This window comes from Penicillium canariense (assembly GCF_028826845.1).
Source record: "Penicillium canariense strain IBT 26290 chromosome Unknown utg000003l_segment0_segment0, whole genome shotgun sequence".
Taxonomy (NCBI): domain Eukaryota; kingdom Fungi; phylum Ascomycota; class Eurotiomycetes; order Eurotiales; family Aspergillaceae; genus Penicillium; species Penicillium canariense.
In genome coordinates, this window is record NW_026622730.1 from 2,023,075 (window position 1) to 2,039,325 (window position 16,251).

At 51.3% G+C, this 16,251-nt stretch overlaps 7 protein-coding genes across 7 annotated transcripts; 4 read left to right on the forward strand and 3 right to left on the reverse strand.

Moving 5' to 3' along the window:
* On the forward strand, positions 1-3,675 carry N7482_005568 (MutS family protein MSH5; the record flags this gene model as incomplete). Its single annotated transcript, XM_056687693.1, has 16 exons — positions 1-370; positions 427-522; positions 575-950; positions 1,001-1,400; positions 1,450-1,527; positions 1,579-1,638; positions 1,690-2,201; positions 2,252-2,341; positions 2,390-2,561; positions 2,613-2,647; positions 2,703-2,784; positions 2,843-2,954; positions 3,022-3,223; positions 3,277-3,315; positions 3,375-3,513; positions 3,571-3,675. The coding sequence occupies 16 exons, from the start codon at positions 1-3 to the stop codon at positions 3,673-3,675; spliced, it is 2,868 nt and encodes a 955-aa protein (XP_056543248.1).
* A 1,121-nt stretch (positions 3,676-4,796) lies between these two features.
* Positions 4,797-6,785, reverse strand: N7482_005569 (uncharacterized protein; the record flags this gene model as incomplete). The annotated part of the gene is made up of 3 exons (XM_056687694.1): positions 4,797-5,798; positions 5,866-6,545; positions 6,605-6,785. The coding sequence occupies 3 exons, from the start codon at positions 6,783-6,785 to the stop codon at positions 4,797-4,799; spliced, it is 1,863 nt and encodes a 620-aa protein (XP_056543249.1).
* Positions 6,786-7,237: 452 nt separating this feature from the next.
* On the forward strand, positions 7,238-8,377 carry ksrA (3-dehydrosphinganine reductase; the record flags this gene model as incomplete). Its single annotated transcript, XM_056687695.1, has 3 exons — positions 7,238-7,282; positions 7,339-7,470; positions 7,526-8,377. 3 exons carry the CDS (start codon positions 7,238-7,240, stop codon positions 8,375-8,377), a joined length of 1,029 nt encoding a protein of 342 aa, XP_056543250.1.
* Positions 8,378-8,957: 580 nt separating this feature from the next.
* On the forward strand, positions 8,958-10,041 carry N7482_005571 (sterol desaturase family protein; the record flags this gene model as incomplete). Its single annotated transcript, XM_056687696.1, has 2 exons — positions 8,958-9,437; positions 9,499-10,041. The coding sequence occupies 2 exons, from the start codon at positions 8,958-8,960 to the stop codon at positions 10,039-10,041; spliced, it is 1,023 nt and encodes a 340-aa protein (XP_056543251.1).
* An 826-nt stretch (positions 10,042-10,867) lies between these two features.
* On the reverse strand, positions 10,868-11,866 carry N7482_005572 (60S ribosomal protein eL6; the record flags this gene model as incomplete). Its single annotated transcript, XM_056687697.1, has 3 exons — positions 10,868-11,020; positions 11,095-11,430; positions 11,762-11,866. The coding sequence occupies 3 exons, from the start codon at positions 11,864-11,866 to the stop codon at positions 10,868-10,870; spliced, it is 594 nt and encodes a 197-aa protein (XP_056543252.1).
* A 1,345-nt stretch (positions 11,867-13,211) lies between these two features.
* On the reverse strand, positions 13,212-13,485 carry N7482_005573 (Monooxygenase FAD-binding; the record flags this gene model as incomplete). The annotated part of the gene is made up of 3 exons (XM_056687698.1): positions 13,212-13,271; positions 13,297-13,422; positions 13,447-13,485. 3 exons carry the CDS (start codon positions 13,483-13,485, stop codon positions 13,212-13,214), a joined length of 225 nt encoding a protein of 74 aa, XP_056543253.1.
* A 646-nt stretch (positions 13,486-14,131) lies between these two features.
* N7482_005574 (uncharacterized protein) lies at positions 14,132-15,483 on the forward strand (the record flags this gene model as incomplete). Its single annotated transcript, XM_056687699.1, has 3 exons — positions 14,132-14,182; positions 14,297-14,856; positions 14,934-15,483. The coding sequence occupies 3 exons, from the start codon at positions 14,132-14,134 to the stop codon at positions 15,481-15,483; spliced, it is 1,161 nt and encodes a 386-aa protein (XP_056543254.1).
* Between the last annotated feature and the right edge of the window lie 768 nt (positions 15,484-16,251).

Genomic DNA, 16,251 nt, shown 5'->3' on the forward strand with positions numbered 1-16,251 from the left:
ATGCATTCCTCCCAGAAAAAAGCACGTTCCCCGGTCGTCTCGCGTCGATACCCTGTTACCCCAGGCACTTCAGGTTCAAAGGCTTGCAATGCATCTCGGGTGTTGAATCACGCACCCGCCATTCCAAGAAGCTCGGTTCCACCGCCAACATCATCGGTAACTAGACAATTGCAAGCGCCTTATCCAAGCACAGATACCCCACAACTGGCCGATGAAAGTGAGACTATCGACAGTGACTTGGGCCATGTCATCGCTGCCATTGACATGAAAGATTACGGGACAGTGGGGTGCGCCTACTACTCTACAGAAGAGGAGAAAATGTACTTGCTTGGAGATAGCCGTTCGGGAGGAATGGAAATGGTCGATGCTTGTATATTTGTTTTCATATTATTTCCAGCTCCTGCATGTACTGACTTTGATATCTAGTGATTCTTCAAATCAAACCTACGGTGATATTGATACCCTCTCGAGTCAATATTTCAAGTCTGCGGGGCCGCGAGCAGAGTCTGGCACGAGATAACGGTACTTTCTGCGCCGTATCGAAGGTTAATGGAGCTAACCTGCTGATGTTAAGATTTCTCCTCTTATCTCGCTTACCAGGTAGACGTTCGTCCTACGCAGGAGTTCGGCTTCTCCAACGCGCGAAACAGTTTAGTTGCCCTAGACATGTCATCATCTCACGAAGACCGCATCCGCTTTTTCGTACCCAACAGTGGTCTTGCTGGTCCCGAAGAAATCAACCCTGAAAATATGGGCTTTACGCTCCATGAGGGCAGACTTCTGCACATGTCCAGCTCTATCGACATGGAAAACCCGGTGACAGTTGGCTGTGCGGGTGCTGTTCTCTCACATTTGCAGAAGCGCCGAGCTACAGGAGCAAGAATAGGGCCAATGGACGATTGCCCATTTAAAGTGAGGTACTTAGAGATGTGCAGTCTTCGGGATACGATGTAAGTAAGCCCCTGCATGAATACGCTGATGATGCTCATGTGCAAAACAGGTGGATCAGTAGCAATACCCTCTTGTCGCTTCAGATTATACAACCTGAGTCTCATCCTAACATGTTCAACCAAGGGCCCGGCACAAAATCGGCTTCGGGCAAAGAGGGTCTCTCGGTATATGGTCTGTTCCACCGCTTTGCATACACCCCTCAGGGTAAAGCAAAACTCAAGCAAATCTTCTTTCGCCCGAGCCTGAGCCTCGTCTCCATCCGACAACGACATGATTTTATCAGTGTTTTCTCGCGACCCGACAACTCAGCCGTGTTAGAAAAGATTGCGAAGGGTATGAAGCATATCAAGAACCTTCGACCGGTGATGATCAATCTGCGAAAGGGCGTCAGTACGGGAAGCGCAAAGATTACTGGGTTCAAAGCTACCGTGTGGGCAAGCCTGTTGGCTGTATGTCTCTTGGAGAATTCCAATCCATACCTGCTAATACACTATGCAGTTCGCATTTTACTCGATCGATATCCATGATGGCCTCCGAGAGGTCTCGGGTGCCGATGTCTTGCCCTTGCGGACAAAGGTTGGAGTCCTGTCACTGGACCTTCACCTCCAAAGCATTAATACTATTTAGGCTCTACAATTATTTGAGGCAGCGCAGCTCTACCGAGTAGGGCGAATGATCCAGGAGACAGTCGGTATTTCTTCCCCGGAAGCCCCTGGAAAAAAGGGTTAATTTGTTCAGGTTGACGTCGACAATTCCGAGGAGCAAGGCAGAACCGTGGTCAAACAGGGTCTTGATCGTGATCTTGATCGAATGAAGGATCGATACGACGGACTGAACAGCCTCCTCAAACACGTAGCCATTGATATTGCCACAACAATCCCAGAAGAGCTGGACATTGATGTGAACGTGATCTATTTTCCTCAGCTCGGGTTCAACATCGCTATTCCCCTCAACGACAGAGAGCAGCCGGCCTATTCTGGCTCTGGCGAGGACTGGGATCTGGTGTTCATCACGGAGACGCGAGCATACTTCAAAGACTTCCGTATGAGGGAGCTGGACGACAGACTCGGGGACATCTATGGACTTATCTGTGGTATGCATCTCGTCCTGCTGGGGAATCTTAGAGCATATTCCGATGACATGCTGTATACAGAAAAAGAGATTGAGATCGTTTACGACTTGGCTCAGAGAGTTCTCCAGTATGAGAACGTACTGGTGGAGGCTTCTGATGTTTGCGGAGAGCTTGACAGGTTATCACTTTATCGTGATCGGTTACGAGCAGATGTTAACCAATTGACAGTCTCCTTGCCCTTACACAGGCAGCTAGCTTTTACAAGCTGAGCCGACCCCGAATGGTATCAGAAAATGTTATCAAAATTAAAGGAGGCCGGTGAGAAGGCGCAGTCTATGTTATTATCTTTATTCTAACATAAGCCAGTCACATACTACAAGAGCTGACGGTCTCTTCATACGTTCCAAACAATGCTCTGCTTGTGGGTGGATACAACACCTCTGGTAGAAGTCCCATTTCATCACAGGCGAGCCCGGCTCCCAGTATGTTGGTATTGACTGGCCCAAACTACTCTGGCAAGAGTGTCTACATGAAGCAGGTGAATGCTTACCTATGGGGAATCTTCAAATCATTATTGACAATCCTTTAGACTGCCCTTATTGTTTATCTAGCACAAATTGGAAGGTATATCAGATTTAATTTCGGCCCTAAAGGAAAGGATTCGGCTAAAGGACAGTAGCTTCATTCCTGCAGAAAGTGCAGAACTGGGCATCACAGACAAGATTTTGACCAAGATCAACGCCCAGGAGAGTGTGTCAAAGGTATACTAATTGCAACTTGTGGATCCAGCTTATGCAAAAGAGACTTACTCTTACTCAGATCCAAAGTACCTTCATGAGTGACTTACAGCAGATCTCTCTCTGCTTAAATCAAGTTACTGGCCAAAGCTTAGTTCTCATCGATGAGTTTGGAAAAGGAACAAATGAGAGTGGTTCGCCTGGTCTTTTCATTGCTATGCTGAATATGAAGCTTTTGGGTCTTCGAGCTGACTGATGTAGATGGCATTGGACTCGCATGCGGGATCCTGGAGCATTTGTTGAGTCTTGAAGATGCACCGAAGGTCATCGCAGCCACGCATTTTCACGAGATCTTTGAAAATGGTTTTCTCCCACCACGAGCCAGGCTCCAGTTGGGACACATGGAAGTGAAAGTCTGCGAGGAATCACAACAGGTGGAAGATCAAGTCACATATCTCTACAAGTTCGTTCCTCTGTTCGATCAGTCATCATTGAGGGCTAAAATAAATTCAACAGCTTTCGCCTTGGTCGGAGCAATAAGAGCTACGGCACTATGTACAATATTTTTGCTCTAGTTCCATGCAATATCGTGTGATAGGCTGACAACTATGCAGTTGCGCCGCAATCAACGGCATTGACGCGGCTATTGTTGCCCGCGCGAACGAGATTGCCTTGCTGGCAGCCCGAGGAGTGAACCTCACTGCTGCGTGTGCAGTCTTATCTCCTGAAGAGACGCAGATACTGCAGGAAGCGGTACGGATGCAGCTTTGTTAGTATACCGATAAACAAATAATTGACTCCAAATGCCAGAACCAATTAGCGAGGAACTTTCTAAAAGTTGACCTCTCGAAGGATGGGGCGCCAGGGCAGAATGCGAAAGCAATACTCGAAGAATTATTCACTACACCAGCGTGAGAGATCGCACCAAGGAAAGGGGCCTAAATGGCTTGAAGATGACTTACCAAGGCGCCTTGTCCGATGCTTGTGCGTTGCCCCGTTATTGATTGGCCCATTCCGTCGTCATCTATACTGTTACATGCGCACTATTGATTCCTCATCCCACTTCACATAGCGACCCCATAGCCGTGACATTAGGGGCCAGATGAACCAGTTTACCCCGGCTTACCCCGGCCAGGCGTGGGCGACTGCGCCACCTTGGAATTGCGGCTCGAGGAGTCGTGCTGAGGGTGGTACATTCCCCTTCCACTTTCTCATCTATCTTCATGCATCTTACTTACCCCCGCCCCTCCCGAATGAGAATAATGTAGCTCAAGTTGACATTCAATCTGCCTTCCTATGCTCATACATGGTTTCCCTGCACTCTTATCTAGACTCTACCACTCGCCCTAGTCCTGTATATCTCCGTGCCCCGCATGTCGCAACGGATCTAGTGGACGCGAAACTGTCCACCAAGTTCGGTGCGAACTATACTACCCACATCTTTCTCGAATCGACGTCAACTGAGGCAGGTATGGCAGCAGTAGAGAGCGCCAAGAATAATGAAAGTCAGGCTGAAGGCGGGGGAAAGCTGCGAGCAGTCAAGGAAATTCGCAAATTAGTGCCAGGATCCAAACCAATGGGTTATAACCGCGAGTTGGAACTAATTGCCATATTTTTGCAGCAGAGAGTAAGTGGATGCATGTTCTATGTGCATGTCTTAGCTTGCTAACCGGACGCTTGGTTTTAAGGATGCTCTGTGGAATCGTCAGGCTGGTTCGAGGACGACGAGTCTCTGTTCATTGCCATAGAGTATATACGTCTTGGTGATCTTAGAGGTAGTGGTGCATATATGATGTCGCATGTCTTGTGTTGTACTTAACTATAATTTTAGGTTCCAGGATCTCCATGTCTTCGTGAATCATGAGACCTTGAACAAGCGGCGTCAACATTGAAAACGTGAAATTGAGGTTTGTATATACATCAAAATGCCTGTATCTCTGCCATGAACAGTAAACGCCGAGGTTACGAAATGAATTTTTATCCATGGAACAACCTTAGATCCGTGACCAATCCCAATCCCAGTCACAAGCTCAAACTTAGAACTTAACACTCTTAACCAGGTTCTTCTTAATACCTGTAAGTTCACCACCATAGCCACCTCGACCCTCACCACCCTTATAGATCTGGCGAATACTGCCGAGCTTCTTCTTCTTCTCCTCGTACTTCTTCCGCTTCTTGACACGCGGGTTGCGCACATCCTTGTTGCGCTTAGGCGTGAGACCCTTGTTCTTTTCGATCTGGTATGTGATGGCGCGCTTGCCGTCGGCTCCAACCGCCTCCTGGACTTGGACGTACCCACCTTCGCGGGCTGCGGCTGCGTGTGCTTCGGCACGGGCCTGCTTATCGTCCTTGCGTTGCTTAGAGCGAGCAGCAACCATGTCATAGTACTCGTCCTCGTCGCTGCCAGATTGGTTGTCTCCTTTGCGGAGTTCCTTGCGGACACGATGGTCCTCTTCGTCACTATCTCCGCCCAGCTCTTGACCGACATCAGGTCGTTGACGACCACGCTTCTCGGCTTCCGCGTTGAGACGGGCTTGTCGGTCCTTGAGACGCTCGCGGTGAGGAATATCAGCGTCACCGCCGGCATCCCGGCCAGCATTATGGCGCTTGTTGGACTTCTGGGCCAGCTGGGAGGTGTAGAAGCGGAGAGAGCGCTTCTGTTTGGCCTTCTCCTCTGCCTCACGAGCAGTCAAAGCATTCTCATCACCAAAGTCAGACTCATCTTCATCCTTGGAGGACGTCTTGGTCTTCTTGACCTTGCGCTTCTGAGTGGGGGCTGTGACCAGGTCGTCGAGATCGGCCAAGTCAGCTTCGGTCTGGCGAAGACGCTCGGCACGTCGAGCTTCGGCCTCGACTCGCGCAGTTTCGGCGGCCCGCTCTGCCCTACTCAGCTTATTCTTCTGTGGCGCTTCCTTAACCTCCTTGATCTTCTTTGGCTGCTTCTCGGTCTTGGTCGATTCGGTCTTGGCGGTCTTGACGGGCTTATGGACAGCCTCAATAATCTCTGGGACCTCGAGGTCCTTAACCATCTCCCATAGCTTCCGGAACTTAACTAGCGAGCCCATCACAGGGTGTTGACGGAGTTCGGCGGGGGGATAATGGGACGGGGTTGTCGGTCCCGTCAGAGGATGAAGCGAGAAGCATAAAGTACAAGCTGATCGTGCCGAGGTATGTTGACAGGGCGCGAAGTTTCACCACAGCCACAGGAGCTGGTTGGGGGTCATTTGAAGCTTCATTCAGTGTTGAGGAGGCTTTCGAGGCTGCCGTCTGCAGATCCTTGTAAACAGGTTCAAGGTTGGCGAACTCCTTGGCCAGAGGCTCGAACTCGGGATATCTCGAGCTCAGAATCCTCCGCTTCTCGTCGTCGTCCATGTCCTCAGTGATTTCCACTTGGGGAAGTACTTCGGTGACCACCCCAGCGTCCTCTGCCTCATCGTCCGCACCCTTGCCAGTTTCCATCCACTCGGATTCGTCAAATCCGAAGTCAGCCTCGTTCATTGCCTGCAGTTGCTTTTGCTGTAGTCTCTTAGCCTCCTGCTCTTCCTCCAAGGCATCAATCTCGGTCTCAATCTGATCAGCATTGTAGAGGTCCTTTTTCGACGAACCCCAGGCGGCAATGCCCTCCTCGTCTTCATCAGATTCAGCACCGCGACCTTTCTTTGGCTTGCCCATGTCATCCTCGTCGTCATCCTCGTTGTTGTCTTCTTCGTCGTCGAGCTCATCGTCATCCTCGTCGACGGAGTCATAACCTAGGATTTCCTCATCGGACGGCTGGAGCAGTTCCTCTGTGGGGATTTGTCAGAAGCCTGTATCAATATATCGCACATTTAAACAAGTATCATACCATCCTCGGCAACTCTGCGCCGGCGCTTGGCTTCTGGGGCTTCCTCCAGCAGGACCTGATCGCGGCCGGCCTGGAACTCATCTTCAGAGTCTTCGAATCGCTCTTCAATACTGAATTTAGTGCGCATAGGAGCATCCTCCTTTTGTGCCGGACGACCGCCAGCCTTTCTCTTTTTGCCCATGGTTAATATGTGTACTTGAAATGACTGCTTTGAGACGCTCGCCGACAAAATAATTTTTTGGAGCGGTCCTCACCGCCCTCGCAGAAGCTGCTGGGGCGGCAGATGTTTATCTTGTTTGCACCGATAATGATCGAGGTTAACATTGATACAGAAAGATTACCTACAATACAGTATTACTGTCCATAGTTTACATACGATCCAGAAGTTGTAACTGGCACCTCTGCCAACATCGCTCCTGCCCACTCAGAAACAGCCGCAACGAACGGAGCGAAGTCGGACGACTAGCCAATTCACGCCCCAGCCAGCTTTCTCTCGTGTCATTTGTTTTCTTCCTTTCCCGTTCTTCCCTCATGCCCCTTCTACCCTCATTCATTTTCCCCTATCATATTTCCACCCCGTTCCTGGGAGTATCGATACTGGTCTGCACCGCTATTGCTTATGCGGTTACCAAAATGTTTGGATTTGGCTACAAGAACGAGTTCCCCGTCGAGGGTCGAGTAAGTCATACGCGCTAGCCTTCTCATGTCACGGCCACTAACCATCTCTCACTCAGACTGTCCTGATCACTGGCGGCTCTGATGGCATGGGCCGTGCCCTCGCCGTCCAGCTTGCTGGCAAAGGTGCTCACGTTGTTGTCGTTGCTCGAACCATTTCCAAGCTCCAGAGCACTGTGGATGAGCTCAAGGTAAGTACGTCTTTTTCTTGCTCATCCTGTCGCAGTGTGCTAATACCCCTCGTAGCACAAGGCTCTGAACTCGATGAAGCAGCGGTTCTCCTATATCAGTGCTGATCTCACTGATGCCGCTGAATGTGATCGTGTGGTCGCTGAAGTCACTAGCTGGAATGACGGTTCTGCCCCCGACATCGTCTTCTGCTGTGCCGGCTTCTGCCACCCTGGTTTCTTCGTCGATGTCCCCCTTTCCGTCCAGCGCCAGCAAATGGACACGGTCTACTGGACTGCTGCCAACATGGCCCATGCCACTCTTCGCAACTGGCTTGCTCCTGTTCCTCCCAGTGGCCAGATGAAAAACCCCCGCCGCCACCTTATCTTCACTTGTTCGACCCTTGCATTTACTCCAATCGCTGGCTACGGTCCTTACTCGCCCGCCAAGGCTGCCATTCGCTCCTTGTCTGATACCCTCAGCCAGGAGATTGAGATGTACAATGGAGCCTACACCCAGCGACACCGCAACCCGGCTCCTGCTGCTGATGTCAAAATCCACACTGTCTTCCCCATGGGCATTCTCAGCCCTGGATTCGACAACGAGCAGAAGATCAAGCCGGAGTTGACCAAGATGCTCGAGGAGTCCGACAAGCCCCAGACCCCCGAGGAGGTTGCCCAGATTACCCTAAGCGCCCTAGAGCGTGGCGAGTACCTGATTACAACCATGTTTGTTGGTCATATCATGAAGGGAAGTGCTCTTGGACCCAGTCCTCGCAACGCCATCGTCCGCGACACCCTGCTCAGCTGGCTCAGCAACCTGGTCTTCCTCCAAGTCATTCCGGACCTTCGCAACAAGGCCTTCAACTGGGGCAAGGCCAATGGACTTCTGAACTCTCAGGGTCAGGATCAGACCGTGTCTTCGCCGTAGTGGTATTCCTCTGACTTGCCATTCGGTGTTTGTATTATACCCAGCATGTTGCACATGACGCTTTCCTTTCGTTTGGTCTAATTGAGGCATTCGCTCTCTCTTTGTCCGAGTGCGATCGGGTGTACCTATTATTAGTATTATTGTTCGGTGTGCGGAATCTCCTTCTTTGGTTTATTGACCTATGTTCTCTCTCCCTTCTGTCCTGAGTGCTAGCCTTTCTTGAACTTCTCGTAGCAGTTGTGAGTGGCTGAGCCCCTGCGGATTGCGGGGCGGTGACGTAGCTGGATAGAGTCCCCTCCACCAGCCACCCCAGTTTCATTGTTTCTTTGCGCCGCGGGCTACATGTTTCAAATTTCAAACAATGAACATTTGAAAGGAACTTTCAGCCTGAAAATGAATCTCTGGATTTAGAAAACAGAGTTGCGCCGAGTACTCACGCAACCTTGATCCTCATACAAAGTCCCGGCTGCCCACCGAAGGACCTGCACCCTCGAGTTCGCGACATCTGTGCCGACCTTTCCTATCTACACTCGAAGGCTTTCGAAGTCCTGTCCGCAATCGCTGCAAACCCCGCGACATCATGGGCGCATTCCTTTCGGTCCCATTGCTGTCCTTCCTCCTCGTTCCCACCCTGTCCTCCTACACCACCACCCTCAACCTTCTCTTCTTCTACATGACATGGGCCACGTTGGTATGGTCGCATACTCCCCTCCGAGTGGAGCTCTTTGGCACAGCCGCGTTTCGACTATTGTTCTATGTGATACCGTCGGCCCTATTTTTCCTCTTCGACGTGTTGACCCCGTCCGCGGCGGTGGTCGTCAAGGCGCATGGAGAGGCCGGGCTGCCTGGAGGCAGGAAGCGGCGTAAGCTTCGATTGAAGGAGTTCAAAATCGCGGGATGGGCGCTGCTCAATATCCTGTTAAGCCTTGTTATGCAGGCGGCGGTTGAATGGCTGTTCGTTCGAGTCTTGCGTCTGCGCAGCGCGATCAAGGTCTCCGTGACCCTCCCTACTCCATTCACGATATTTCAGGACATCTCTTTTGGCTTCCTGGGACGAGAGGTAAAATCTCCAATGTCTCTGAAATGCCCGCTCATGTCTAACTAATGTCCGTCCGCCTTAGGCCCTAACTTACGTTTTACACCGCTACGCACTGCACCATCCCAGGTCATTCCTTACGGAATATCACCAAAAGTGGTACCATGATCTTCGCACACCGTTCCCTCTGACTGCGCACTACGACCACCCGCTCGTCTACTTAGTAATCAAGTTCATCCCGACCTACCTACCAGCCATAATCTTCCGCTTCCACATGCTCACCTTCCTCCTCTACATATCGACAATTTCGATTGAAGAGACCTTCGCATACTCTGGATATACGTTCATGCCAACGAGCTTTTTTTTGGGTGGGATTGCTCGCCGGGTCGATGTGCATCTGATGACTGCAGGGCAAGAGGGCAACTATGGGCCTTGGGGGATCTTAGATTGGATTTTGGGAACTAGCATTGGGGACACGGATATCGAGGACGATTTGCGGAATGAGGCTGATGAGCATGCACTTGGGTCAAGGGTTAGGGATGCGTTAGACGCTTCAAACCGCAAAGTGCATGTGGATACGTTGCGGAGGAATGGAGCTAGTCAGCGGCGGGGGCACGGTAGAGGATGAAAGATTCTTTTGGACTGAGATAATACCTAGGTAATCACTGATGCGTCTCTCAATTTGAGCTGAACGGTCCATATGCTGAGCATGAGTTAGGTACCTAATGTTGCCTGCTGTTTATGTTTTGTCTGTTCGGCGTTTTGTCTTTGGGTTGGGCGTTGACATATAGACTGAGACGGACGGGAGTGGTGGAGATATATATTTCTTAGGGAGATCTCAACCCCAGATATATGTGTAAGAAATGGAACTGATGACGTCGGGACCGCACAATGGCGGTAAAATGGAAATCCCACTAATGGATTTGGTATTAAAATGCATAGGAAGGTCTAGGTATGAGATCTAGAATGTCATACGAAATGTAGGTAGAAAATCTATGAAAAGACCCAATTTTTGGATTGCCGCCTGAACCTTGGAAATGGGAGGTGTGTATGTCATACTGAACATGAAAAGAAATCCAGCCGGTCAGCTGGAGCGAGGTATTTTTTAATCTTTTTTTGTTTGGAAGTCTTTCTTCACATCACGGCTGGTCCCCCCCAACTCTCGAGGAAACAAGAGTAAGGGGGTCATGCAGACCGGCCACGTGCGAAGGGAAAAAAACAGGGCATCTTGAAACAAGAAAGAAACAACATCCGGATATCCGTATTAAACCGCAGATCCCTAGAAAGCGAAAAAGCATGTGTAGACGAATCCCGTATGTGGAGTTACATGATTCATGAAACCGTTTCCCTCCGACACGCGAAGGGGTTGCCGACGTGCAATCGAGCCGCCCCTCGTTTGAAAGATGAGTCCTCCCCAACTATCTACCGAACCCGCGGCTGCCGCATCGCACTTTTTACCACTTCATCTCGTGGGGCTTGTCACCGCTCCGGAGGCTGAAGGTAGTGGCGAGGTAGCTGCTCAGGAACTCCTCCTTCTTGATGCTGCCGAGGATGGACTGGTCGACGGCCTTCTGGTCGGCGGCACGGGCGGAGGCAACCTTCTTCTTCTGTTGGTGGAAAAAAATGCAAGTTAGTTTTCAAATTCGGGAGTTATCCGTAACAAGCTGGACTCTAGACGCACCTCGGGCTTCTCGCCCTGCTTGAAGAAAGCCTCCTCAGTCTTCTTCTCGGCCTTCTTCTCCTTGGTGAAGTAGTCGGGAGTAGAGACCTTCTCGAGGGTCTTGGCGTCAACACCGGCAAGGTCGACACGCTTGGAGGTGGCGATCACGTAGCGAGCGTTCACCCGTCGGAGGGGGACGCCGTTGATCTTGAAGGGGCCGGTGACGAGGAGAACGCCCTGGTCGAGGTGCTTGAGGAGGACGACACGCTTGCCACGGAAGCGGCCAGCGAGAAGGATCAGGATGGTACCAGGCTGGAGGGTCTCGCGGACCTTAGCGGGACGCAGCGCCTTGCGGACCTGTATGCACACAAATAGCGAATGTTAGCGACTATTGTCTTCGAAAGTTCCCAACTCGATATTTCTCAGGAAGGAATGCGTTGGTCGATACGCTCAGATGCAATGCGATTGATCTTCTTGTGTGTTTGTATGCGAGTGTCAAAAGACCTCGTCCCAAATCGTGATCACCAATTGCCACCGGGTTCATTTGAAATGAATGTCGCTGGTTGTGTCTTCCCACGACTTCAATTCAAGCAGAATCCGGCGCCATTGTTGTCGCATCCATCCGAGCGAACCTCGCATGCGCATGTCCTCCGAGTATATCAATCGTAGTTGCCCGGGGTCTACTGACCTTCTTGGGCTGCGACTCGTCGTCCACGGGGTACCACTTCTGAGCCTTCTGGGCGGGCACAAGCCGCTGGCCCTTTCCAAACTGCTTCGTCTGGCCGTCCGACATGGTGACGAAGATGGTGTAGGTGGTTGTCGGGTTGGGGGGTTGGTGTTGGAGGTTGATGTGCGGACTTGCCAGTGGAGTCCAGTTAGAGGGTTTGTGGGAAGAGCAAGCCCTATCTCACGTGATACGGGTTAACCGAACCGATGGGGCTGACTCATCGGGCTTTCGGGGCGGCTTTTGGTGGTGGGTCCACTCAGGCGGTACCGGACATGGAGTATACGAGAAGAGATATTCCGCAATACTCATGACAATGAAGAGGCACAGTGGTCTACCAAATACTTATTATGCAGAATGTACATTGACTCATGAATAGCTGAGTTTCGTAGTATCACTAAAGGTATAGCTATCTAACTATCTCCCTAGGGTCGTGCGTACATGTTTTGTCCACCAGAACACATGTACTCTTTGGATTTCCCTACTGATCCACCCGAAGCTCTGGATAATCAGGCAGCTGCCACCCCCCGTCTCTCCCTGTCGAGAATCGCATCATTAATTCTGGGATGCGAGGAAAACACCGCACCCGAAAAATAAGTCGGGGAATCTCAACTCCCCACCATGACCCCCGTAAAGCCAATTGATCAGCCAGAGGTTCACGTCTTAAATCTCCTTAAAAAATGGTCGTAAAAATTTGCTGTAATTTGCAAATGCTTGAGACAGATCATCTGTTTGTTTGTTGGTCTCCCCAGCCAGCACATGAGCCCCGACGTGAGCGCCAGAAGTGCCCATACCGCTCCAGGGCGATGCACGGTCGGCAGCATCCATGAGGAGAACGACCCGGCCCTTGTGCCACATATCTGTATGTACCTGCACAACCTCTTGACAGTGCCAATTGTCTGTTGACTTCATGATTTCTAGGAATTGGGCAGGCTATCATCCGGCGTCACAAAATCGCTGGGTCTAGAACTCCTTTTGTTGCTCAACCGAAGCTCGGTGGATGCTTGATATTTGGGAGTCACCCTTGAGGAAGAACAAGATTTATGTTTCGGTCGGGTTGTGGCTTCGGCGTAATATCATGCGACCTCCAGGACAAATGTAAATGTTCATCATATTGTTGTCTGGCTGGGGTACTTGGCATGGACCAGTAGGCAGCATGAGCTCCGAATCGGTAATAAGGATTAGGGCTGACTGGAGGTAAAATTGTCTTTCGGATACGCGATCCTTGACCATATAACCCAACGCGTACATCGTATGTACCCGAGGAGCCATCTAAGAAATGGGCGTTGACTTGCTCGTCGTTTTGATCAAAGCTGTCGACTGTTGTTCCGAAGATAAACTGGACATCGTCTTTGGTTGCTTCATAGAAGAGGTGTACATTCCTCGGCATCGTCTCGTATTTGGATGTAAAAGCTTAGGCACCCTTGCCGGATTTGTTGACCAAGATGGTAGCCTTTACGTCCTTGGGAGTCAACTATAGCGAAGCCTTCTTCGTCGACAAGTATGCCGCGGATAGCCTCGAGCAGCCCCATGCGCTTGGCGGCTTCGATGCTAGTACCGCTCAGGTCAATTTGCGAGCCCCCACACTTCAGGATTGGAAATAACTTGGTGGTGGTACGCGCAAGCTAGAAAGCTAGTGCTGGCCTCACACAACCACCGCCACAGATGAGACCTTTCAACGGAGCCATGATGGCGACTTTTTTTTTGTTTCGAAAGTGAATCATTTGAAGAGGAATAAATGGTTTGATGATGCCTGGCTAAAAGTGAGTCAGGTACAGCCTTAACTTATGTATACTCTTGTATTCATCCATCAGCACCACGGGCACGTGGATCGGGCATTTTGCGGCTTATGCGGGGAATTTCAAAAAAGCCCGAATAGCTCGAATGCCCGGACACGATTTATAGCAGCCTATGGGTTGTTTTGATGTGAGTTAGTATAATGATAAGATAATCCTCATTCCCGTACTCGGGCGAATTGGGAAACACCAAATCCCACGCCAGGGCGGTATGAGGCTCTATTGTGGTTCATGGTGTGTCTAGATGTACGCGTCCATTTCCTGATAAGGCCCCGATCAGATAATGGCCCGCTGTGAGGCTGCAAGGCCATAATTTAGGCCTTAAAAGTAAGGCGTCAACCACGGTCACCCGCAGACGCCCCCGATGCAAGTCAGCTGCTCAGCACAAACACCTAGCAACTGACGTATCCGCAAGCTTCCCTCCACAGTTCCCTTCTCCCTTTTTCCAACTACCTTTGTTTTCATCCGCCTGGTGTGGGCCAATCCAACCAAATCAGTCAATATATTGCTGGTTCCTGCACCATACCTCCATTTCACCATGTCGATAGCTCCCATCATCACCTTCAAAGCAGGTATCTGCGACTTCGATGTATGTCAAGTGGCGGACCCCAACAGCTCGATTACTTCTTCCTATATCCCCATACCATGTCCATGTCCATCAAATAAACACATTGGGATACTAACCTGAGCTCTCCCGGTCCAGAGCTCCTCCTCCCCCGCCAACGTGAAGCCCAAGCCGACTCCAGGCTACATCTATCTCTACTCGGAAGATGAGCTGATGCACTTCTGCTGGCGCCCTCGCAGCGCCTCCCTCGATGAGCCCGAACTTGATCTGGTCATGATCCCCTCAGATGGAAGTTTTACCCCTTACAAACCTGCCGGAAAGGATGCTACGAATGGGCGAGTATTTGTGTTGAAGTTCTCCTCCAGCTCCCAGCGGTATCTCTTCTGGTTGCAGTCTCGGTCCCAACACGAGAGTGGTGACCCGAGCTGGTTCAGCCCTCGGGACCTAAAGCTGGGTGAGATTGTGAATGTCCTGCTGCAGGGCGAGGATGTGGATGTGGAGCACGAGATCGCCAACCTTCCCCGACGACCCTCTGGCGGCGACGACGACGAGACCATGGAAGACGTGGAAGGAGCAGACCATGACCCGACCCACAACCACGGCGGAAGCAGTGGTGGAGCTGGTCCGGATGCGACAGGAGGTGATGTCCGCGAGGAGGGACAGGAATCGCGAGAAGGCGGTGCCGATGGTGGACGAGCGTAGGTACATATCTCTGTCTACCTCAACTGAGGGTGTCCACGAAGCACTAGTCTGATAAATCTTTTACACCTTCCAGTGCTTCTTCAGGTGACCCATCATCGGTAGTTCAAGACTTTTTGCGGTCCCTGGGCGGTGGCCAGCAAAGCCAAGGCCAATCCCAGGACCCCGAACGACCATCTACGACCCTCCAAGACTTGCTTACGCCCCCAACTTCTTTGCCCTTCATTGAGACCGCCGACGATACTACCGTTGATCACCTTCTGAGCTTCCTCCCATCCGCACTACTTCTGCTAGCCCAGGGCAATGCTGAGGCAGCAGAAGCTGAGACCGATCCCGAACTCGCCCAGGCGGCTCTTCTCTCTCTTGACCTCTCCCAAAAGAAAGATATTCTTCGCCGTGTGCTCCGATCCCCCCAATTCATGCAAAGTTTGGCTAGTCTCACCGTGGCCCTCCGAGACGGCGGGCTTCCCAGTATTAGCGAAGCCCTGCAGATTCCCGTAGCTAATGGCGGATTTATGCGGCGTGGCGGGGTGCCTCTTGGTGGGGGCGACGCTGTGGAAGCGTTCCTGGACGGCGTTCGGCAACATGTTAAGAAAGACCAGTCGGGTCAAATGGAAACGGATTGATTAAGCCTATCAGGAGTTGAAGTTTTGAAATACATACCATACTTGATGTGGTACCGAGTACACTGGCCTTTGGACTATTTTTGGTAACTGCGGACCCCACCAGGCACCACTGTTTTGCCATGGCTTCGTCAGCGAGTAGAATATTTAAGTTAGCGTAGCCTGTCTGGCGTCCAGAGGAGAGTGTAATTTCCGGGTGGACGGACTCGGATCAGGCCAGGAACGGCTGAGCCACCTAGGGTTTTGATAGAAGGGGCAAAGGAAACACGATAGCAGCAACTACGGACTATACAGTATGAATAAGAAAAGCCAGGCTGTGCATTCCTCCTCAGCCACAGAAACTAGCGGTCCCGCAGCCGTCCAGAGGAACCAAAGACAAAAAGACAAAGGTAAGACAATTTTCAGGCCTGCTCAAGACATTGTAGCGGTTGACCCAGCCGGCCAATGACACCCGCCGAACGCCTCGCCCGCCCGCGGTTCCCGTCGTTTTGCGACCGGCGACGGGGGCTTTCTTAGGCTAAACATCTTTCAGCTGCAAACTCGGCCCCATTGCGCTGCGCGACTCTTAGCTTGCGAGATGATCCCCTCGCACTACTAGGTCCTCGCGTATTCCTCTTCTACAGTTCCACGATCATTGTTACACCCGAAGTCCTGACTAACGGAGAGACCCCGACCGCTCATCCATCTGCACGACCTATCGCGGTACTGGTGATTTCGAACGAGCCAGCGACTGTGAATAGCACGGCCTGCGATGTCTGCGATCCGATAAAC